A 25,147-nucleotide genomic window follows, 5' to 3' on the forward strand; every position below is an offset into this window, starting at 1 on the left:
CAATAAAATAATAAAAGATAAATAAATTTTATTTTTTAAAAAATGACATGAGAGAAGCCAGACCCCCCCCCACCCCCGCAAAAAAAGCTGTAAGGAGTAAGTTTGAGTTACAGGGCAATGATGTGCCTGAGCAAAACTGGGAAGGGCAAAGAGCCTGGAGAAAGCAATTAGTCTCTAGGCAATGAGGAATCACAAAGATCATATCATATAACAATGTCAAATCAGATAAAATAAATTACTAAAAACAGAGGAGTGATGTTAGCATCATGGTGGAATAAGATGTCCCTTTTTTTATCCCTCCTCCCAACAGTAATTCAGCATCTATCTATGGACAAAAGTGCCTTTGTGGGAGCTGTGGGATCCAGCACCATACACCAAGGGGCCTGGGAGGAGTCTTACCCACCTGTGTGTCAGGTAATAGGTGTACAGACCTTGATCCCAGCTGTGGACCCTGCACTGGCCTGTGAAGCAGCTCTAGACCCTCTTGGCCACAATCCAGGAGGCCCTGGAGAACACTCTCTTAGACACTCGTGGATGAGAGAGCCTTTGTGGAAGTCCAGGTTTCCAGAGGAGAAATTCAAGCACACTGTTGGAGAAAAAGAAAAACCAAACAAAACAAGTTTGGACACATTGGAAAGGGTAAGAGGAAGAGATTAACTTTACCAGCATCATCCTTCCCCCAAGGCAGCATAGCTCAGGGCCAAAATAGGTCTTCTTGGCCCATGATTTCTCTCACAGGGGACGTGAGAGTGTGTGAGTGAGCATCCGGCTTCCCCAGCTATGCGGGAGACTGCCAAAGAGGCTCATTTCTCTCTTACCCCATCCAGAGTACTGAATTGTAAGCTACATGATTAGGGGGCAGGAAGAGTCTGGAAGAGTGGCAGATAGGAGTCTTGGAGTGCATTAAAGGGATGCAGATTCTACTAACTGCATCATGCACTCCATCAAGAAGCCTGCCCACTAGCCACAGGGATCACCTTGCCTGTGGATCCCCCAGCTGGCCCATAGCACCCCAAGCACTCAGCATGTTTTACCCACACGTACCCCTACCTGTGGCTGGCTCTTGTGCATGCTCCTGATGCCAGTGACAAAGTGAGCTTTGGCACATGTGCTTTGGCACACAGCTAGTGAGCATGTGCAGAAGGCCAGCCTGAATGTGCACACCAGAGAGAAACCACAAATTTGGACTTTAGTGCCACCTTTGGTAAAACAAAAGGGAGGCTGTCAGCACTCAGCTTGGTGAGTTGCAGAATCGAGAAAAAGGCATATAAGCTTAAGAATTTTGCACATGAGGGAGCAAGAAGCATGGGGCAGGTGTATCCATCGGTCTGAGAAAGCCTCAGAATCACTAGCAGAGCTGAAAGAAGGCAGTTCTCTCCCAGAGGCAGTTAGTAAACTGGAGGATGTGACTGCTACTTCACATGCAAAGACAGCAACACAAAACTTCAAGGAACGTGAAAAAGCAAAGAAAGAGGACACTACCAAAGAATCACAAAAATCTTCTAGTAACTAACCCCAAAGACATGGAGATCTGTGATTTACCCAGTAAAGAATTCAAAATACCTGTCTTAAAGAAACTCAATGAGGGGCCGGCTCCATGGCTGAGTGGTTAAGTTCGCACGCTCTGCTGCGGCAGCCCAGGGTTCAGATCCTGGGCGCGGACATGGCACCGCTCATCAGGCCACGTTGAGGCAGCGTCCCACATCCCACAACTAGAAGGACCTGCAACTAAGATATACAACTGTGTACAGGGGGGGTTTGGGGAGATAAAGCAGAAAAAAAAAATACTGAGAACAGTTGTTAGCCCAGGTGCCAATCCTTAAAAAAAAAAAAAAGGAAGATTGGCAAGAGTTGTTAGCCCAGGTGCCATTCTTTAAAAAATAATAATAAAAAAAGAAAAAAGAAAAGAAAAAAGAAACTCAATGAGCTAAAAGAAAACAGAGAAAGATAATTCAACAAAATCAAGAAAACAATACATGAATAAAATGAGACATTTAACAAAGAAATAGAAATCATAAAAAAGAACTAAAATTCTGGAGCTGAATAATACAATGAATGAAATGAAAAATGCAATAGAGAGCATCAATAATGGAATGGATCAAGCAGAAGAATCTGTGAGATAGAAGTCAGGAACTTTGAAATTATCTAGTCAGAGGAGAATAAAGAAAAAAAGAATGAAAAAGAGTGAAGAAAGCCTACAGGATCTATGGGATACCATCAAAAGAAACAATTTGCAAATTATTGGAGTTCCAGAAGGAGAATAGATGGAGAAGGGGACATAAAGCTTATTTAAAGAATTAATGACTGAGAATTCCCCAAATCTGGAGAGAGATTTGTATTTCCAAGTTCATGAAGCTCATAGATCACTAAACAAAGTCAACTTAAAGAGACCCTCAGGCCACCCCGGTGGTGTAGTGGTTAGGTTTGCATGCTCCACTTTGGCAGCCTGGGGTTCGCAGGTTCACTGGTTTGGATCCCAGGCACAGACCTACATACTGCTCCCTGAAGCCATACTGTGGTGGCATCTGACATACAAAATAGAGGGAGATTGGCACAGGTGTTAGCTCAGGGCCTATCTTCCTCACAAAAAATAAATAAATAAATAAATAAATAAATAAATAAATCGATCCTCTCTAAGACACCCTATAATAAGACTGTCAGAAAGCAAAGACAAAGAGAGAATCTTAACAGCAGCAAGATTAAAAAAAGCTTGTAACTTACAAAGGAACCCCAATAAGGCTATCAGTGGATTTCTCAGCAGAAACCTTATAGCCCAGAAGAGAGTGGGATGATCTCTTCAAAGTGCTGAAAGAAAAAAATGCCAACCAAGAATACTGTATCCAGCAAAGTTAATCTTCAGGAATAAAGGAGAGTTAAAGACTTTACCAGACAGACAAAAGCTGAGGGAATTCATAACCACTAGACCTGCCTTAGAAGAAGTGCTGAAAGGAGTTCTTCAAGCTTAAATGAAAGGACGCTAATTAGTCACATGAAAACATGAAAAAACACAACACACTGGTAAAGGTAAGTAGATAGTCAAATTCAGAATACTCTAATACTGTAATATGATGGTGTGTTAAGCACTTACCCATAGTATAAAGGTTAAAGGAAAAGAGTATTAAATATGACCATAGCTACATTAATTTTTTAATAAATATACAATACAAATCGAGGTACCAGTGACACCAAAAATATAGACATGGGGGGAGTAAAAGGGTAGAGTTTTTGTATGAAGTTGAAGTTGTTATCAGTGTAAAATAGACTATTATATGTATAAGATGTTTTATGTAAGCCTCATGGTAACCACAAAGCAAAAACCTACGGTAGTTTCACAAAAGCTAAAGAGAAGGGAATCAAAGCATACCACTACAGAAAATCATCAATTTACAAAGGAAGGCAGCAAGAGAGGAGGAAAGGAACAAGGAAACTACAAAACATGCAGAAAACAATAAGATGGCATTAGGAAGTCCTGATCTATTGATGATTAATTGTAAATAGGTTAAATTCTCCAATGAAAAGGCATAGAGTGGCTGGATGAATAAAAAAAACAAGACCCAACTATATGCTGCCTACAACAGAATCACTTCAGCTTTAAGGATGCACATATGCTCAAAGTGAGGGGATAGAAAAAGATCCATGCAAGTGGAAACCAAGTGAGTAGGGCTAACTATGCTTGTACTAGACACAACAGACTTTAAGCTGAAAACAGTAATAAGAGTCAAAGAAAGTGATTATACAGTGATAAAGAGGTTAATTGAGCAAGAAGATATAACAATCATAAAGATATGCACCAACTTTGGAGCACCTAAATATATTAAGCAAATACTAACAGATCTGAATGGAGAACAGACAACACAATTATAGTAGGAGACTTTAATACCCTACTTTCAACAATGGATGATCATCCAGACAGAAAATCAACATGGAAGCATTGGATCTGAACTATACTTTAAGCCGAATTACCTAACAGACATATGCAAAACATTCTATCTAACAGCAGCAGAATACACATTCTTCTCAAGCACACACTGGAACATTCTCCAGGAAAGAGCATATGATAGGTCACAAAACAAGTCTTAGCAAATTTAAGAAGATTGAAATCATACCATGTATTTTTTCTAACCACAGTGGTATGAAATTAGAAATCAATAATAGAAGGAAAACTGGAAAATTCACAGATATGTGGAGATTAAACAACCTGATACCGATCAACCAATGGGCCAAAGAAGAAATCAAAAGGGAAATGAAAAATGTCTTGAAACAAATGAAAATGGAAACACAACATACCAAACCTATGAGAAGTAGCAAAAGCAGTTCTAAGAGATGTTTATAGCAATAAATGTCTACTTTAGAAAAGAGAAAGATCTCAAATAAACAACCTAAATTTTCACCTCAAGGAGCTAGAAAAAGAACAAACTAAGCCCAGAATAAGCACAAGGAACAAAGTAATAAATATCAGAAATAAATGAAATAGAGACCAGAAAAACAACAAAGATCCAAATGAAACTCAGAGCTGGGCTTTTTTTTAAAAGGTAAACAAAATTAACAAATCCTTAGCTAGACTAACAAAGAAAATAAGAGAGAAGACTCAAGTAAAATCAGAAATGAAAGAGGAAACATTACAATTGATACCACAGAAATACAAAAGATTTTTGTATTAAAGAGACTACTATGAACAGTTATACATCAATTAATTGGATAACCTAAAAGAAATGGATAAGTTCTTAGAAACTTACCACCTACCGAGACTGAATTATGAAAAAATAGAAAATCTGAACAGACCAATAATGAGTAAGGAGATTGAATGAGTAACCAAAAATCCCCCCAACGAAGAAAAGCCCAGGCCCAGATGGTTTCACTGGTGAATTCTACCACACATCTAAGGAAGAATTAACACCACTCTTTCTCAAACTCTTCCAAAAAGTTGAAGAGGAGAGAACACTTTCAAACTCATTTTTTGAGCCCAGCATTACCCTGGTACCAAAGCCAGATAAAGACTACAAGAAAAGAGAACTACAGGCCAATATCCCTGATGAATATAGATGCAAAAATTGTCAGCAGAGATCTCGTCAAGATGGCGGCGTAAGCCGACTCTGAACTCATCTCCTCCCACGAACACAACCAGGTTACAACTATTTTCGGAAAAATTACCCTGGAGAGAAAACTGAAAACTGGATAAAAAGAACCCCCACAACAAGGGACAGTCCTGACTAAGAAGGAAGAGGCAGAAATTCCTGCTAGAGAGGAAAGAAGCCATCTTTGGGAGCAGCGGAGCTTCTCAGCTGGCCAGGCGCGAGCCACCCTAAGGTTGTGAACTAAAGGCTGACAAAGATTATCATTTTAAGGTGGATAATGATGAAAATGAGCACCAGTTATCATTAAGAATGGTCAGTTTAGGGCTGGTGCAAAGGATGAATTGCACATTGTGGAAGTAGAGGCAATGAATTATGAAGGCAGTCCAATTAAAGTAACACTGGCATCTTTGAAAATGTCTGTACAGCCAACGGTTTCCCTTGGGGGCTTTGAAATAACACCACCTGTGGTCTTACAATTGAAGTGTGGTTCAGGGCCAGTGCATATTAGTGGACAGCACTTAGTAGCTGTGGAGGAAGATGCAGAATCAGAAGATGAAGAGGAGGAGGATGTGAAACTGCTGAGTATATCTGGAAAGCGTTCTGCCCCTGGAAGTGGTAACAAGGTTCCACAAAAAAAAGTAAAACTTGCTGCCGATGAAGATGATGATGATGATGATTTTGATGAGGAGGAAGCTGAAGAAAAAGCTCCAGTAAAGAAATGTACACGAGATACTCCAGCCAAAAATTCACAAAAGTCAAACCAGAATGGAAAAGACTCCAAACCATCAACGCCAAGATCAAAAGGTCAAGAATCCTTCAAAAAACAGGAAAAAACTCCTAAAACACCAAAAGGACCTAGTTCTGTAGAAGACATTAAAGCAAAAATGCAAGCAAGTATAGAAAAAGGTGGTTCTCTTCCCAAAGTGGAAGCCAAGTACATCCATTATGTGAAGAATTGCTTCCGGATGACTGACCAGGAGGCTACTCAAGATCTCTGGCAGTGGAGGAAGTCTCTTTAAGAAAATAGTTTAAACAGTCTGTTAAAATTTTCCATCTTATTTCATTTCTGTAACAGTTGATATCTGGCTGTCCTTTTTATAATGCAGAGTGAGAACTTTCCCTACCGTGTCTGATAAATGTTGTCCAGGTTCCATTGCCAAGAATGTGTTGTCCAAAATGCCTGTTTAGTTTTTAAAGATGGAACTCCACCCTTTGCTTGGTTTTAAGTATGTATGGAATGTTATGACAGGACATAGTAGTAGTGGTGGTCAGACAAATGGAAATGGTGGGGAGACAAAAATATACATGTGAAATAAACTCAGTATTTTAATAAAGTAAAAAAAAATTGTCAGCAGAATACTAACAAAACAAATTCAACAGCACATTAAAAGGATCATACACCACGATCAAAAGGGATTTATCCCTGGGATGCAAAGATAGTTTAAGATACACAAATCAATGAATGTGATATACCACATTAATAGAATGAAAGATAAAAATTATATGATCATCTCAATAGATGTAGAAAAAGAATTTAACAAAATACAACATCTTTCGTGATAAAAACCTTCAACAAATTGGGTATAAAAGGAACATACCTCAACATAATAAAGGCCATATATGACAAGCCCAGAGCTAATATCATACTCAATGGTGAAAGGTTAAAAGCTTTTCTTCATGGGGCCAGCCTGGTGGTGCAGCGGTTAAGTGTGCATGTTCTGCTTCGGTGGCCCGGGGTTCGTAAGTTCGGATCCCAAGTGCGGACATGGCACCATGTGGCAAGCCATGCTGTGGTAGGCATCCCACATGTAAAGTGGAGGAAGAGGGGCACGGATGTTAGCTCAGGGCCAGTCTTCCTCAGAAAAAAAAGAGGATTGGCAGATGTTGGCTCAGGGCTAATCTTCCTCGAAAAAAAAATAATAAATAAATAAATAAAAGCTTTTCTTCTAAATCAGGAACAAGACAAGGGTGCCCACTCTTACCACTCCTATTCAACATAGTAGAAGTGCTAGCCAGGCAGTCAGGCAAGAAAAAGAAATAAAACACATCCAAATCTGAAAGGAAGCAGTAAAATTGTCTTTGTTTGCAGATGATCCTATCTTATATATAGAAAATCCTAAAAACTCCACCAAAAAACTGTTAGAACTAATCAACAAATTCAGTAAACTTGCAGGGTACAAAATCAACACACAGAAATCAGTTGCATTTCTATACGCTAATAAAATATCTGAAAGAGAAACAAAGAAAACAGTTCCATTCACAATAACATCAGGAACATAAAATACTTAGGAATAAATTTAACCAAGGAGGTGAAAAATGTGTACACAAAAAACTGTAAGACTTTCGTGAAACAAATTAAAGAAGACACAAATAAATGGAAAGCTATCCTGGGTTCAGGGATTGGAAGAATTAATATTGTTAAAATGTCCATACTATCCAAAACCATCTATCTATTCAATACAATCCGTATCAAAATTCCAATGGCATTTTTCACATAAATAAAAGAAACAATCCTAAAATTTGTATGGAACTGCAAATAACCCTGAATAGCCAACACAATCCTCAGCGAGAACAAAACTGACGGCATCACAGTTCCTGATTTCAAACTATAGTGCAAAGCTATTGAAATTAAAACAGTATGGTACTGGCATAAAAATAGATACATAAACCAATGGAACAGAATCAAGAGCCCAGAAATAAACCCTCACCTGTACAATCAACTAATATTTGACAAGGGAGCCAAGAATAATCAATGGGAAAAGAATAGTCCCTTTGATAAAAGGTTTGGGAAAACTGGATAATCACATCCAGAGCACTGAAATTGGACCCTATGTTACACCACTCGTAAAAATTAACTCGAAATGGACCAAAGACTTAAACATAAGATCTGTAACCATAAAATCCTAGAAGAAAACATAGGGGAAAGCTCCTTGACATTGGTCTTGGCAATGACTTTTTGGATGTGACACCAAAAGCACATGCAACAAAAGCAAAAATTAATAAGTGGCACTACGTCAAACTAAAAAGCTTCTGTATAGCAAAGGAAATAGTCAACAAAATGACAAGGCAACCTACAAAATGGGAGAAAATATTTGCAAATCATATATCTGATAAGGGGTTAATATCCAAAATATACAAAGAACTCATACAACTCAATAGCAAGAAAACAAACAATCCAAATAAAAAATGAGCAGAGGATCTGACCAGATATTTTTCCAAAGATGTCAACCTAAAAGTAAAACAGCCAGTTATTTTACCAGCAAAATGGGTTTATTTGGCAATAGCAAAGGAATTGCATTTTGGGACAAGCCAGCCATAGCAAAAGCCATAGACCAGTCCAGAAAGCAAAGGAGGGGAACGTTATTTTATAGAGAAAAAAGAGGAAGTTGGAAGGGGTTGTTTTGAACAAAAGCCCATCGGTTGAAGGCAAGAGTTCAGAGTAGTGACAGTTTCTCATTGGCTGAGTTGCTGGGGATACAATGTACATCTCTTCCTACTGGGGTCTGTAATTGAGGATTCTTCCTGTTGAGGACTTCATGTTGAGATCTGTCATTGACAATCCTTCCTGCAATTGACTGAAGTGGTAGTGCATGAGGGCTCCCCCTTCTGGCCTCTTGACTCCATTTTAAGTGAGATTTCCCTTTATTAATTTTCACAAAGACATCCAAAGGGCCAACAGGTAAGTGAAAAGATGCTCAAAATCACTAATCATCAGGGAAATTAAAATTAAAACCACAATGAGATATCACCTACCTGTTAGAATGGCTGTCATCAAAAAGACAAGAGATAGCAAGTGTTGGCAAAGATGTGGAGAAACGGGAACCTTTGTGCACTGTGGGTGGGAATGTAAAGTGGTGCAGCCACTATGGGAAACAGTATGGAGGTTCCTTAAAAAATTAAAAAGAACTATCCTATGATCTAGCAATTGCACTTCTGGGTATGTATCCGAAGGAAATGAAATCAGGATCTCAAAGAGATATCTGCACTCCCATGTTCATTGCAGCATTACTGACAATAGCCAAGATATGGAAACAACTCAAGTGTCCATCAGCAAATGAATAGATAAAGAAGATGTGGTATATATGGAATGGAATATTATTAAACCATGAGAAAGAAGGAAATCCTGGCATTTGTGACAACAAGGGTGGACCTTTAAGAGCATTGTGTGAAGTGAAATAAGTCAGAGAGAGAAAGACAAATACAAGGGGCTGGCCGCGTGGCCGAGTGGTTAAGTCTGCGCGCTCCGCTTCTGTGGCCCAGGGTTTCGCCAGTTAAGATCCTGGGTGCAGACATGGCAGCACTCATCAAGCCATGCTGAGGTGGCGTCCCACATGCCACAACTAGAAGGACCCACAACTAAAAATACACAACTGTGTACCAGGGGGCTTTGGGAGAAAAAGGAAAAATAAAATCTTAAAAAAAAAAGACAAATACTGTATGATATTACTTATATATAGAATCTAAAACAGCTAAACTCATAGAGACAGAGTAGAATGGCGGTTGCCAGGGGCAGCAGGATGGGAAAAATGGGGAGATGCTGGTCAAAGGGTACAAACTTTAAGTTACAAGATGAATAAGTTTTGGGGATCTAATGTTCAGCATGGTAATTATAGTTAACAATACTGTATTATAAAGTTAAAAGTTGCTAAGAAAGTAGATATTAAGTGTTCTCACCACAAAAAAATAGGTAATTATGTGAGCTGATGGAGCGTGGTAGCTAACATTATGGTGGTAATCGTTTCACAGTATATAAGTGTATCAAATCAACTGGTACGCCTTAAACCTATACAATGTTATATGTCAATTATATCTCAGTACAGCTGGGAAATAAATAAATACTTACATTAAAAAGACAAAAGGTTTAACATCAATGACCTAAGAAATTAAAAAAGAAGTAAACCCAAGATAAGCAGAAAGAAAAAAATAAAGAACAGAAATTAATATAGAGAAAACAGACAAACCAGAGAGAAAATTACCAAAGCCCAAAGTTGGTTCTTTGTAAAAAGAGCAACAAAATTGTTAACGTCTAGCTTAGTGGACCAAGGAAGGAAAAAAGGAAGGGAACATCAATTGCAGAACACAAATATCAGAAATAAAATGGAGTTATCACTGATGATTTTTAGCAAAAATTTGAGGAAGAAGTAACACTAATCCTACACAAACTTTATCAGACAATAGAGAAGAAGGTAACACTTCTGAACTCATGAGGCTAGTATTACCTGAATATTAAGACCTGACAAAGACATGACAGAAAAAGACAATTATAGATCAATATCCCTTATGAATATAGACATAGAATACTTAAGTAGATCTGTCAAAGGAGCTGAAAATAGCTGAAGTTTTTCTAGAGAGAGAGTCAGTTCATTATATAGAGGAAGCTAAAACTGAAGAAGAAATAGTGGTCTCGGAAAGTGGTAGGATGCAAATAATAAAAACAAATCAAGGTTAAAACACCAATAAGATTACCTTTTTTTCCATCTCTCCAACTGGCAGAGATTGAAAAACACCACCTGATGTTAGTGTCAGGAAATATGCATTCTCAAACATTATTGGTGGGAATGCAATGCAGCACAACCTTTTGGAGGACAGTTTGGCAATGCCTTTTTTTTTCCTGAGGAAGATTAGCCATGAGCTAACATCTGCCGCCAATCCTCCTCTTTTTGGGTTTCTTTCTTTTTTGTTTTTTGTTTTTTTGCTGAGGAAGACTGACCCTGAGCTAACATCCGTTCCCATCTTCCTCTACTTTATATGTGGGACGCCTGCCACAGCATGGCTTGACAAGTGCTGTGTAGGTCCACATCCAGGATCCAAACTGGTGAACCCTGGGCCACCGAAGTGCAACATGTGAACTTAACCGCTGCACCACCAGGCAGGCCCCAGCAATGCCTTTTAAAAGTGGGTATTCAGGGGCCCACCAGGTGCCATAGTGGTTAAGTTCACACACTTAGCTTCAGTCAGCTGGGGTTCCCTGTTCAGTCCCGGGCAGGGACCTACATACTGCTTGTCAAACCATCCGACATACAAAATAGAGGAAGATTGGCATGGATGTTAGCTCAGGGCCAATCTTACACACACACACACACACACACACACACACCGAAACAAAACAGATAAAAGTGGGGATTCAGACCATGCACTTTCCATTTTTAGATCCAGCTTCTTTGCATAGAAGGGCGTCCAAATGAGCAGAGATGTCCACAGTATAGTGTTGGATGTGAAGGAGCATGTTTATACAAAGCATGATCCTGTTTTTATGAATTATATTTATATATATGTCCATAGGAGCAAAAAAGACTGTTCAAAAATATAAATATTGTTTCTGGATCTTGGAATTATAGATTATTTTTCTTTTCTTTTCTTTTTTGCTTGTTATTTCCTGAATTTTAAAAATGATGATATATATTGTTTCTGAAGCACGAAGAAAAATTAAAGGTCATTAAAGGAAAAAAAAATTACTAAAGTGATTAGGGTACTGCCAGGTTAGCACATATTCATGGAAAGAGAGGTTTATCTTCTTTTGTTTTATTCCCAAACCAGCACAATTTGTCTTTGATCGCCCTTACAGAATTCTTTGTCCTGGCAGTGAATGGGTTAGCTTTGTCTTTTCTAGAGGATGGACATAGATCTAAAAATATCAGAAAGAAACCCAGATAAAACAAAGCTGAAGACTGAAGAAATTATTGGTTTTTGTCAAAGTCCTACTTTTAGACCGAGTTGGAGGCTTGTTATCTAACGTATTGCAACATGGAATTGTAACCCCACCATGTTGCCCTGTTGCATCAGGAAGGAGCTCTCCGTCGCCAGAAAGAAAACAGCCTACTTAGAGCCAGCTCCAGCACTCATGGATCCCAGGTGCTGGGAAACTGTTTCTTTACGTTTCCATTTGGTTACCTTTTGGTCACTCTCTAGAGTCAGTCTTAGGGGATTCCTGGATACCCATTTCTCTTCCTGTTGCCCTCCTCTTCTTCTGCCCACACCTGCCCCACTGTCACCCCATCTCTGACCTGGGTTCCTGGTTCCACTATGGACTATGGGAACAGTCCTGGGCCCTGGGTTCTTCAAAGTGGAGCACGTACCGGACCAAGAAAGCTTTCTGTTGACAGTTCCGATAGTCCCCAGTATATGCTTTTATGACTTATTATGCTAAGTGGCTTTCTCTCAGGGTAGAAAGGGGAAGAAATACAAGAGTCCTGTGAAACAGGAAACCCTTTTCTTCCACACAGATGCTAGACCTCGAGGGCGGACATAAGGGTTATTTGCATGTTTGGATGCTGCTAGGCTTTCACACTGAGGGATGATAATGTACACGTTGGTCTCAGAAAAAGTTATAATGATTAAGGGAACTAAATTTGCTAACAGAATTAGAAAATTTTATGCTACACCAAGGGAATATTTAAAAAGGTAGCAGAGAGAGTTACATCTTGAAATATTTATACGTATGTATATATACATGGGTTAGTATACACACAATATTTCCTAGTTCAACCGAGAGGGCTGAGCAGCGATGGCACCGCAGTACAATGAGCACATCTAAGGCCTAGATCTTGATTTCTAATATCATTCTGCCATAAAAGGCACCAGGACTCCTTGGAGAAATGGCTGATTCTAGGATTGAGGAAGGAGATATACAAGATGAGCCAGGAGCATCTTGTAAGAGGAAAGTAAGGAAATGCTCCCAAAAAACCAAAACCAAACAAACAAAACAACACAAAGATGTCAAAGGGGCATAGGAGCCAACTGAAAAAGCTCCCAATGGCCACTGGGACAAGGTGAACAGGAAAGTAAAGTAGGGCATTAAATTTGCTATCAGGATTCAAAAAGTTTATACTACACCAGAGAATGTTAAGGAGACTGTAGAGATGGTTACGTGTAGAAATATTATCATCCACCAGTGTAAACGCTAACAGCACCGAAGCATGCAAATAAAACCTATGTGAGCCCTAAAGGATTATAGTCTAAAGTATAAAGTAAATACCCATGCGTGCATACTGATATTAATCAATGATTGTATAGATAAATAAATTTGGGGGGAGAGAAATCTCCTGTGCAGAGGAACTGCACAGAATTTACGTAGATGCTTTGCTCTCAATGAGGTAGAACATAACTTCCCTCTCTGAAGGTATGGGCTACACACAGTGACTTACTTCTAAAGTTGGAAGTATGGAAATGGGGGAAAGAGTAACTTCACAGTGGAGAAACCTGACAAACACTACCTCAGCCAGGTAATCAAGGTCAACATCAATGTTGATAGTGTGTACCCTTGATAGGATGGGATGACAATGGCACTTTATCTCTGCAGTCTTCCTTCTAAAAACACATAGTCTTAGTCTTAGCATGAGAAAACCTCAGACAAATCCTAATTGAGGGGCATTCTACAAAGTACTCGACCAGTTTCTCAAACCTGTCAAAGTCATCAAAGATAAGGAAAGTCTAAGAAATAAGACGAGTCTAAAGGTACATGATGACTAAATGTAAGATGGGATCCTGGGGGCCGGCCTGGTGTTACAGTGGTTAAGTTTGCCCATTCTGCTTCAGTGGCCCGGAGTTCGCCAGTTCAGATCCTGGTTGCGGACATGGCACCGCTTGGCAAGCCATGCTGTGGTAGGCGTCCCACATATAAAGTAGAGGAAGATAGGCACGGATGTGAGCTCAGGGCCAGTCTTCCTCAGCAAAAAAAGAGGAGGATTGGCAGCAGTTAGCTCAGGGCTAATCTTCCTCAAAAAAAAAAAAAAAGATGGGATCCTGGGACAGAAAAAAGGACATTAGGTAAAAACTAAGGAAATCTGAATACATTTTGGGCTGTAGTTAAAGTATGTTACCATACTAATGTAAGATGTTAATGATAGGGGAGACCTGGTGCAGAGCACCTGGGAAATCTCTGTACCATTTGCTCAATTTCCTGTAAATATAAAATTGTTTTTAAAATAAAATGTTGTCTTTAAAAATCATATGAGAAAGCACACATAAAAAAGGAGGCTGTAGAAAATTATTCCAGATTAAAAGTTTATTTTAAAAAGGACTGTTGCACGTGACAGCCGAGAGACTTACTTCCTTTACAAAAATCTATGCACATTTTAAAAACTTAAAGTGTGATTATTGTTCAACCCAGAAATGTCACTTTTTATCACCCAACAAAAGTATTTACAAAGTATACAGAATATATAGAAAAGAATATTAATTGTAGCTATTTGCAGAAAGCAAAGAGAGGGAAACGCTTTACCTGTCCGTCTATGGGAAGGTGATTGTATGGTATTGTGGTAGGCAGAATTCAAAGGTGACCCCCAGTGACCCTACCCTTGGGTGTGGTGAAAGTTGCGAATATGATGGATTTCATTCCCATGATTAGGTTGTTACATGGCACAGCTGACCTTAAGAAAGAGAGGTTATCCTGAGTGGCCCTGACCTGATGCCGTGAGCCCTTAAAGAGGACTGGGCTCTTCCTAAAGAAATATGTAAAGCATGAGGGGCATTGCCATGAGGGGCATTCTTTGCTACTGGCTTTGAGAATGAAGGAGACCACAATGGTAAGGACTGTAGGAAGCCTCCAGGAGCAGAGAACGGCCCCCCAGCTGACAGCCAGCAAGGAAACAGAGACTTCCGTCCTAAAGCTGCAAGGAAGTGAATTCTGCCAACAGCTTTGAAGAGGACCCCAAGTCTCAGATGAGAGAGCAGCCCTGGCCTACGTGATGTCAGCCATGGGAGACCCTGAGCAGGGGACCCAGCCACTCTGTGTCAGACTCCTGAACCACAGAAACTGTGAGATAACAAATTTGTGTCATTTTAAGCTAAGTTTGTGGCGATTTGTTACACAGCAATAGGTAACTAATGTGAAGGCTGTGGAGTACTGTACAGCCATTCCAACTGGTGGGGCCCATCTGCATGTATGCACCCAGAAGGAAGCCCAAGATTGCTGCTGTTTGAATAAGGGAAGATGCAAATATATATTTTCACAAAACTAAAGCCATCTGTGAGTGGCAGGAAAAGATCCGGAATGATAACACCAAAGAGCCAGCTAAGGAGTGGGATTTGGCAGAGGAAACTTTCACTTGTTAATATGTACGTTTTTGTGTTGCTGGAGAGCTTGTTTTGGTGGAGGGTGGTTGTCTTATTTATAAGGAGCATGCATTTTGTTTCTAACTGAAAAGACAGACCAAACCTTTAACAACTCTCTGCTGGCCCTGTTGAGTCCAAACTCAGTACTTACTGAGGCCCCCCTCGATCTGGCTCCCCTGGCCTCCAGGCCTCCTCTCCCGCCTCTCCCCCAGCCGCCTTCCAGCTCCACTGCATCCCCACCTCCAGCTCCCAGAACCCACCCCGCGCTGCCTTCTGGACCTTGGCATTCCTCTTCCCTCTTTGTGCCATTCTTTCCCCCTTGTTCCTCATGAGGCGTATGGCTTCTATTCGTCCTTCAGGGCTGGTGCTTCCTGAAATATTTTCTTCCCTGTTCTTCTGGCACCATCTTCTCTATGTTTGTTTTCTGTTTCCTTTTCCTTCTTGGCCCCCTTTGCTAGCTCCGTTTCTTCTCCCTGGCCTTTAGCTTCATCCTTGACCTTCTATTCTCTCTCACCGGGCAAGCTCCTTCCCATCCACTGCTTCAGTTCCATTGCTCTGCCTCAACTCTCACACATCCACCTCTAGCTCAGACATCCCTCTGAGCATGACATTCAGAGAGCCTTCTTCAAAACGAACCCCCACACTTCTCCAGGACACAGAAACCCTCAGTAAATGACACCGTTGTCCTTCCCATTTTGTAGGACAGAGATCTGTCTTCTCTCCTTTCTGAAGCCCAAACACTTTTCTTTATTGTACTGCTCCTCCCTTCTCACCATGAGCGTGATGGCCTTGTACCTGATCCCCCTGCAAGTGCCCTGTACCTCTTCCAGAAGGCTCTTTTTTTTTTTAAGGCAACCTTTTTTTTGGTGAGGAAGATTGGCCCTAAGCTAACATCTGTTGCCAATCTTCCTCTTTTTTCTTCTCCCCAAAGCCCAGTACTTAGTTGTATATCCTAGTTGTAAGTCACTCTAACTCTTCTATGTGGGATGCTGCCACAGCATGGCTTGATAAGTGGTGTGTAGGTCCACACCCAGGATCCGAACCAGCCAACCCTGGGCTGCTGGAGCAGAGCACATGAACTTAACCATTTGGACAGGGGGCTGGCCCCTGGAAGGCTCTTCTTAAAAACACAACTCTGACATTACTCCCTACTGAAAATCCTTCAAAAGCTTCCCATGGTCCTAGGGATGAAGACTCAGCTTATCTGACCCAAGCTCACATCTCCTCTGGCCCTCTGTGCTCCAGCCTCTCTGGCATTTCAGTGCTTCTCTCCAAACGGCCTTGTTTCTGGGGCTTCTGCCCTTGCTGGCCTGGCCTGGAGTGTGCCCTCCTCACAGCCTCCCATCCCGTGGTTGGTGCCTAGTTACCATGTGTTTCCACAGAAATCCTCCTCCTCAAGGAAACCTTTCCTGATGCCCAAACTAGACCAAACCCCCGATGTGGGTGCTCAGAGCCCCTGTTCCTGTTCACAGCCCTTCTCACAGTTTGCCATGAAGGTTTAGGTAATTCATGGATTCACTAGACTGAAATCGCCAAGGCTAGGGACCCAACCTGTTTTCCTCCTTTTGTGTCCCCCAGACCTAGCGAGGACAGGCACTCAACAAATAGAAATGGAAAGTTAAGGGAGAGGAAACAGACCAGGATAAAGGGGAGACAGTCCCTGGGGTAAAGAATAACCTAGCGTGATTGGGATGCAGGCTCTGGGAAGATGGAACTGGAAAGGCCAGGTGATGGCAGAATGGGAAGCCTGCAGATGCCAGACTAAGGAATTTGGGCTGTGTTTTGTGAATCGAGGGAAGTCAGCCAAGCTTTCAGAGCAGGACAGCAGTTATATGATCAGCTCAGTGAAGACTACATGGGATGACCTAGTACATTCTAAAAAGCCTTCGACAGTCACTGGATTGATGTTGGCTATGTCTCTGAGAACAAGGGCTTCTGGAGTGGATTATATTTTCTCTGTGCTGTGCTTACCGAGTCTTTGATATTCCTACTGTAAGTTACTAACACCTGAGGACTTGCCACTAGGAGGTCACAGTGCTTCACCCATTAGCTGTTTAGGAGGCGAATAGGGCTATGACAATAGGCAGTGGAGCATTTCTGCATCTTTTTTAGCAAGGAATCCAAACATTTTTTTGGTATAATGGTTCTTTTAACAGGTGTTTACTGAAGTGAGCAAGGATTTGCTGCTATTTGGAGCCCGAGTGGCAGATGAGACCAACTTCTTGGGGCACAGTGTGAATTAAACCCTGAAGGCTGCTGCAGCAGGATGCCCAGACCACACGTAGACCACCTCCACACCTGCAGAGTTGAGGGGAGCTCAGGTAAGGGGTCCCTAATCACTCAGTGACTAGCTTGGGAGAGAACATGCTGTAACTGGAGGTGAGGCTTTGGTGGCAGTTTCGGCTTCAGAAGCCAGGTTGGGATTACTCAATCACTCCTCCCTCCACGTCCTGAGGGACCCTAGATTGTAAGCAGACCTACCTCTCTCCCTGTAACTGTGAGCGTGAAAGCAACCAGGACGTTCCTCCACTCTAAGCTGTAAAGAAACAATTAACTACAGTTAATGGCCCATAATTTGTTATTTCTGTATTCTATTCCCAAGGTTCCCTCCTAAGTTATCACCCAGGAAGAAACATAAAACTGCACATAAAACTGTGTATTTCATAGAAACAAAGGAAGAGAGCTCTTTTTTGCTTTATCTCCCTCTGATTTAAAACAATGGGTCTTCCTAGCTGGAAATGAGGCTCATTGCCTCGCATCATTACGATGCAGATGTACATATGGGACTGCCTACATAATTTGTGGGACCCAGTACAAAATGAAAATTGGGGCCCTTGTTAAATATAGTAGGAATTTCAAGCCTGCAACACAGGAGCATTAAACCAAGGGCAGGGCCCTTCTGAGTGTGGGGCCTTGTGCGACTGTAGAGGCTGCTGACACACAGAATGGTCTGAGTACCAGGAGGACGAGGGGCACTTCACCCCGAGGAGCTCAGGCACACAGCAGAGCCTCTGCAGAGAGGGGAGGGTCAGCAAAGACCCAGATGAAGCATGGAGTGGCCAGAGGGCCACTTCTGAGGGCGTGGATGGTGTGACCCAGGGCAGCATTCTCTTGGTGCTCCTCCTGGTCCTGATCTGCCTGAGGGCCCAAGGATCAGAAAAGAATCGGGGGCTGCCTTAGGACATTGGAAGGAAGGGGCGATGAATGGATGTAGAGAATGCTGGCATTGAGGAGGCATGATGGGGAGTTTCTAGGCATGGAATTATCCCTGTTTTGTTTTTATTTAATCTGAAGTAGAATATATCAAATTTAGATGAATGGTTTTTTTTCCTCTAATCTTGCTTCTCTCTTTTCTCCGTCTTGGTAAATGATCCAACTGGGTGGATCACTGTCCATCCAGTTGATCAAAGCAGAAACCGGGAGCTGTCTTTGATTCCTCCTCCTTTTTCACCTCAACACCGCTCACTAAATCCCACCAATTCTTTCAGTGGCCCTCTCTAGCCCACATATCCACTCCTCTCCACATCCACTGACACCAGCATCATTTCTGGCCATGACTATGACAATAGCCTCCTCGCTGACTGGCTTTTGAATCGTACAGACTAGGGTTTAAGTCCTCATTCTGCCACATGTTAGCTGAGTGACCTTGGGTAGGGCTCTTCACCTTTTTGAGCCTCAGTTTCCTTATGTGTAAAATGAGGATACTAATATCTATCTTAAAGGGTTGTTGTCAGGACTAAATGAAATGATGCAAGTGGCTTAGCACATAGTACGTGCTCAATGAATTAGTTCCTTCTCTCTCTTTCCCTCTCCACCCTTCAGGCCTTAGTTTAAACGTTGCTTCCTTAGGGACCCCTCTCCTGACTTGCACAGAACTCGGTGCAGCTTCCCACAGACCACCAGACTGCTCTGCAGCATTCCTCACACTTACCTGTCTTCTACCAACAGTTCTGTCCATGAGGACAAGGATCCTGGCTTTCTCTGCCTAATGAGGAGTAGGCACTCGGGTTTTATTTGACTAGTATCCTCATACACAATCAAGGTTCCTGGGCATGAGGTCCCTGTAATGTTCTCCCCTAACTGTGAGTGAGTGGGCAGATGACCACATTACATAAACAAACAATGGAGACCAAGAGTAACACATCAGATTCAGGTTAGACCCAGCGCGCTGGGGCTGATTCATCATCACAGACCCTTTCGTGAGACAGACCTGGGTCAGGGAAGGCCCACTCAGGGCAAGCCTGACAGCAGCCAGGAAACTGGGTGCTCCAGGTCAACAGAGCCAAACTTCCCTGAGAATCAGTGGAGCTGGAGCAAGGATGTGACAGCACGAGGGGCAGGACAACACTCCTGGAGAAGGAACGAAGGCGGAACTCCCTGGTTCATTGACTCAGGGCCCCCTGAGAGGTTGGGCCAACCCCTTTCTCCTCAGGCCTTGGCAGCTCCCCACTGGATGTTCTCCACTGAGGCCAATTGCATGAAGCGTGCAACTAAGGGGCCAGTGCCCTAGAAGCCCAAAGTGGGGTAGGGGGGCTGGTTTCTTTTAACTTTGTGAAACAACATACATGTAGAAAAGTACATGAAACATATCTGTAGAGACTGGTGAATTGTAAGGTGAGCATCTATGAAACCCACCACTCCGATCAAGACCCGGAGCATCTCCAGCACTCCAGAAACCCAGCATCCTCCCCAACCTGCTCGCTCCATCCCCCGAGAGATGACCAGGCCCTGGCTGTTGTAGTGACCATGTCTTTGCTTCCCAAAATAACAGTTATGTTTTACCTGGTTTTTCACTTTTGCAGAATGGAATCACACAGCACATAATTTTGTGAGAGTCATCCATGTGGTTGTGTAACTAGTTTATTCATTCGTTGCTATATTTCTGTGGATGAATGTTTCACAGATTATTTATCCCTTGTCCTGTTGATGGACATTTGTGCTGTTTCTGGCTTGTGTATTTTCTGTGCCTTAAGTGTGAGGCTTGCAGAGGTAGTGGGAGTTCGGAGTGAAGGGAAGGGAGGGAAAGAAGCAGAAGCAGCTCTGGGCATGGGGGTGGGGTAGGCAGAGGGTCAGGCAGGGCTACGGAATTGCAGAGCAGGGCTGAAGGTACCATGGAGGAAAGGGCGTCAGAGGGCTCCTTAGAAGTTTGCTCCTACTGAGACTACGGGGTGCACTTCCCCCCTGAGGGCAAGTGTTTTGCCTTCCTAAGGCCATGGTCAGGAGGTCTGGCAGGCATGGGCTTGACTCCTCCTTCTGCTGGACCTGCTGTGGGACCTGACTTCTCTACTCCCCGTGGGGTGCACGGCCAGCTCTGCATGCTCAGAAAGAAGGCTGGGGGAGGCAGCTTATAGCAAAACACTGCCTTAGAAGGACAGAGGAAACACCACACACTAGTCGGGCAGTCACCTCTGGTGCCTCTCCTTCCCCAGGATAGGCACACATCAAGAGGTTTGTGTTTGGGAAGTTCAAGGATCACCCACTTGCACATCCAGATGCTAGCCAGAATGAAGGTAAGGTGGCCAGAGGCCTGAAAGGAAGGGGCCACCATTGCTGACTGCTTGCCCAGCCCTCACCTGCGCTGAAGCGAGGCTGCCCCATCTCTTGGAGACTCCCAGTAGCCTAAGGCAGAGCTCCCCACCCTAGCCAGAAAACCTGTCCCTGGCAACACTCCAGCCACAGTGGCTGAATCTGCATTATTGACAATGGGGACTGTCCTGGCTGGAGATGGCTGGGAGTCTCTACCATCCCCAGAAAGACCTGACATATTTTCCTCCTCTCTAGTTTGGCAGGTACAGGAAAGAGAAGTGCCGTTGCCTTGGAGCAGGGCAGGCTGCAGGGAAAACAAGCAGGATTCCTGCCTCCTTCACCTTCAGGCTACCCTGGAAGGCAAGTAAGGTGTGAGAACTCAGATTCCAAGCAGACAAAGTGCGAGCTTTGGCAGGATCCCACCCCCGTGATGCAAACATGCCCTATGTCCTCATGGATATTCAACAGCCTCTTGGGTTGATTGGACAAACATCCCCACAAATGAGAAATTGAAGCCGAGTAGGGTGGTCAAGGCCACACTCTAAATAAGAGAACTGGAACACAGGTCCCAGAGACCCAGGGTCAGGGCAGCCCAGAGCTGCGCACACATAGGCACGTGCCAAGGTAGACACTGAGTTCTCGCTTCAGGACAAAGGTTGTCTTGACCCCTGATGGAGTCGGTGTCTGCTGCCAGTTGATCTCAAATACAGATTGGTCCCTGTGCTAGACATGGAAACGTTATAGTTGAGTGAGGGAGTTCCATCTAGGAAACTTGGTAAATTTTGGTGAGTAGCTAATTCCTTCTTGCAACATTCGTACATCATTTAATACACTTATGGATTTTGGAAATAAATAGTCCTATGCAAACCCAATGTAATAGCAGTACTACTTTAAAATTAAGGGTTCCCTTGGAATTGCTCCTGAACCCTCCTCTACCCTGGTGTGGGCCTTCCTTTTATCCTCCACGTGGCCTCTTACTGTCCCTCCCATTTCATCTTCCCTTGCTTTCCAGCACCGACTCCCAGCTGGCCCTGACTCAGGAGAGACTGGGTATGTACCAGCAGTGGCTGGGAGTGTGGCCTCTGGAGGCAAAGGACCTGGACTCAAACCATGGCTCTGCTGCATAGTTGCTGTGTCACCTTAGGCAAGGGGATTAAGAGAGATGTTGTCTCAGTCACCTTATTTTCAAATCAGGATATAATAGTACTGACCTCACCAGGCTGATAGAATTAAATGTTAATTCATGGCAAGTACTATTTAAATAGTACCTGGGCCATAATAAATCTTAACTGTTATCATCTTGTACAGAAACCTCAAATAGCTATAGAACTGAGACCAGTGTTTGTCCTGAAAGAGACTTTCGGACCTTTTAACAAATATTTCCTGCCTTCCCTTATTCACTAAGCAGAGCACTCCGGCTCAGTTCCCCAAACCGGCCCTCCTGCCTTGGCTCATGCTGACCCAATACCACCATCAGTCGCTGTCCCTCAAGGGCAGGCTCTCTCTGGTCAGATGAGTCCATGGACTGTCTTCTTCCTTTGAGCCACATCTAACTAGTTAGCGTTCAAGTTGCTGTAGCCACTAGGTTGTGGAGGCAAGCTGAAGTCATCAGACATGAAAAGTATCCTCCAAGTGACCACTTATAAAATTACAGCCATCACAGCTCATCTCTCCTGTCTCTGCATCTAAGATTGTGAGTTGTTCTAAACTTCTGACATTGAAAATACAACAAAAATAGGTACCAAAGTACAATTAAAGTTTTGCAAAACATGTAGAATTTCATAGTCCTTAAAGTATTGTTGGTAAACTGCTCAAATGAGAGCAGTCATTGCAAATGAGGATCTGAGAGTCAGACCCATTAACAAATGAAGAGAATAGGTGCATATAACCAATTAGATGCTTCCTGGGGGATGATCTGAATATCAAAGGTCTAAAGGATTGAGAGGCCCTCAGGAAAACAGAGGCAGCCCTTGACTAACTTTTGCAAAAATGACCCTGACTGATTGCACTGTGGGAATCAAACATGAAATGATGTCCTATTGTGCAATCATGTAATTTTAGGAGGGAAATATACATAAAATATTTTTTGGTCTAAGAATTAGCCTATAGTTGCAGTAACATTTTGTTAACAGATACTTATTTTAGTAGTTTCATTTTGCAAGATAACTTCCAGTCGAGCCTTTTTCACTATTTACCATAAGAAACTCTGGTCTCCATTTTAAGTGGGTTGACTCTAAGAGGCTTTTTCAGGTCCCAGTTCTTTTTGGATAATGAGAGCCTTTTAATTTATCTGCCCAATCTTCCCTAACAGACGGCACACTCTTGAGGGCAAATGCCAGAGACAGAAATGCCATGTCACCTCATGAGGCAGTGAGGGCGGGGATGCATCTAAGTCACCAGTGAAGCCTGTGCAGACCAACAGCCCTCAATTACTTGTTAAATGAACGAGTCACCCAGTGTATCCAGAGCTGTTAGAGGCAGAGACCCATGGCTGAACCTCAGTTAGGGTCCCCAGCAATGAGGGGTGATTGTGTGACCTCAGACACTGTCTCTTGTCCTCAGCCCAGTCTGGGCTTTTCAGGCATTGGCAGTGACCTCTAAAAACCTGGAGTGCTTTGAAGGGCAGGGCTATGTGGAGGATACGAGAGTGGCCAGGGTGATCTCCTGCTGCCACCCCGCTGCCCTCCCCATCAGGCAGCACACAGGAGCCGTATGCAGTGGCTACAGGTGCCCTGGTTCATTCCTGCCTGATGTGGTTCAGAACTTCCTATGACTGTTACTGAAACCAAAGTGGGTTAGGCTCCTGGCAAGTTAAATCAGACTCTCCACCAGAAGGAGCTGTCACACAAAGTAAAGTATATTAGCAGCAGCAAATAGGAGGCCATGTGGAATCATTTCCAAAGTTGTGGCGTCCCTCAACAAAGCAGGGGCTTTTTATTTTGGATGGGGAATGAATATTCAAAAGGGGAAAGGTGGGTATTCGCTTGGGCAGGCTCAGTTGGAAAACATGCTTCCGCGTACACTGCAGGTTATGGTAATAAGGCCTAAGCTCATTCCGAGGGGAGATCCTAGCATTAAAAATAAGGCTTAGTCTTGTGATTGGTGGTTGGTGAGCGCATCTCTTAAATGCTTTCAAACCCACCCTTGAGTTCCTTGGGGAAATTAGTGACACCTTGAGCTTCATAAACAGACTGAATGATGGTACTTTTCCCAGTCCTAGGGAAGGTGGGTGGGGATTTGGGGAGGAATTCAACTGCAATCTGGAAAGAGGAGGTTAACTTCCTACTTGGGGGTGGGGGAAAGGAGAAAATTGGCACCAATGTTCACCCCTGCCCCGGGGTGCCAGCTGCTTGGGAAGGAACTGCTGATATTTTGGCGCTTTAATAGCCTCCACGCACAGGACAAAAAGCAAGGCCAGCATACAACCCGGGCCCAAGCCTCTGCCTCCATCTGTGCTGCACTGAGGTAAGGCCCACCTGGCTCTGCCGCCCCTGCCCCTCAGCCTGGAGAGCTAGCCCACGTTACGGCTCGGTCTTTAGTAGAGAACCTAAAACTCATCAGCTGTTCAGCAAAGTGAGGCCACAGCAGTCTCCAGAGGACTCGGGAGTTCTTAGACGCCTCCTCAAGTCCAACAAGCAATTTCTCTCTCAGCCTCCTTCCCGTTGCTTTTATACAATTTTAAAGCATCAGTGCAGACCTGCATCTGTTAAAAAAATTTTTAACTCTTTAATAAAATGCATATATGAACTTTAAAGTCTTTGAGTAGTGATGCATTTGCAATTTATTGTAAAATTCAGATCAGAATGCTTTAAGGTCAGAATTTTAGCTCTGTGGGGTGGCAGGCCCGGGGCAGGGTCAGTTGTCTTCTAGTTTGAATACATGGCGGAACGGAAGCACCGTCTGGCGCTGATCATTCAGGATGTCTGCCAGCAGCAAGAGACAGACAGAAATGCCATCTTACCTCATGGACAGCGCGGAGAGAGGCATTTACTAAGCAGGCACCTTCAACCCCTTCTCTGTGGTAAGTGCCGTGCTCTAGACAAGGAAATGCTCACTTCCTCACCTGCCCTCGGACAGCTCAGCTGGTCCTGCAGGGCTGGGATTCCAGCTCAGGCCTGTGGGCTCAGAAACGCAGGTTCTTGGGCCAGCACGGTGGCACAGTGGTTGTGTGCTCCACTTTGGTGGCCCAGGTTTGCAGTTCAGATCCCGGGTGCAGACCTACACACCACTCCCTCAAGCCATGCTGTGGTGGCATCCCACTTACAAAACAGGAAGATTGGCACAGATGTTAGCTCAGGGACAATCTTCCTCAAGCAAAAAGAGGAAGATTGGCAAGAGATGTTAGCTCAGAACCAATCTTCCTCACCAAAAAACAACAAAAAAACCCCCCAGGTTCTTTCCAGATAAACTAGTGGTTTTGAAACTGGCTTTTGTGGCGGTGCTTCAGAGGTTCTCTTTAAACATTTGCTTCAAATGTCATCTTCAATATTAAA

At 43.2% G+C, this 25,147-nt stretch overlaps 1 protein-coding gene and 1 pseudogene across 6 annotated transcripts in view; both read left to right on the forward strand.

Annotated features, from left to right (window-relative positions):
- Window positions 1–24,408, forward strand: part of LOC106783477 (collagen alpha-2(I) chain-like) — a 58,870-nt gene extending 34,462 nt beyond the window's left edge. Inside the window, exons 2-5 of one of the 6 annotated variants that reach the window (XR_011420711.1) lie at window positions 17,285–17,449; window positions 20,910–21,014; window positions 21,667–21,704; window positions 24,042–24,408. Coding sequence is in view for 1 of the 6 variants with exons in the window: in XM_070219794.1 (XP_070075895.1) it covers window positions 17,285–17,371 (87 nt within the window). In the remaining 5 variants the exon portion in view is untranslated. Of the gene's footprint in view, window positions 1–17,284 lie in introns of all 6 variants that reach the window. The other 5 variants (XR_011420712.1, XR_011420710.1, XR_011420709.1 and 2 more) reach the window with 5 other exon arrangements.
- On the forward strand, window positions 5,370–6,420 carry LOC100064185 (nucleophosmin pseudogene; annotated as a pseudogene).
- Window positions 24,409–25,147: the final 739 nt, after the last annotated feature.

This window comes from Equus caballus, chromosome 8 (assembly GCF_041296265.1).
Source record: "Equus caballus isolate H_3958 breed thoroughbred chromosome 8, TB-T2T, whole genome shotgun sequence".
NCBI lineage: Eukaryota > Metazoa > Chordata > Mammalia > Perissodactyla > Equidae > Equus > Equus caballus.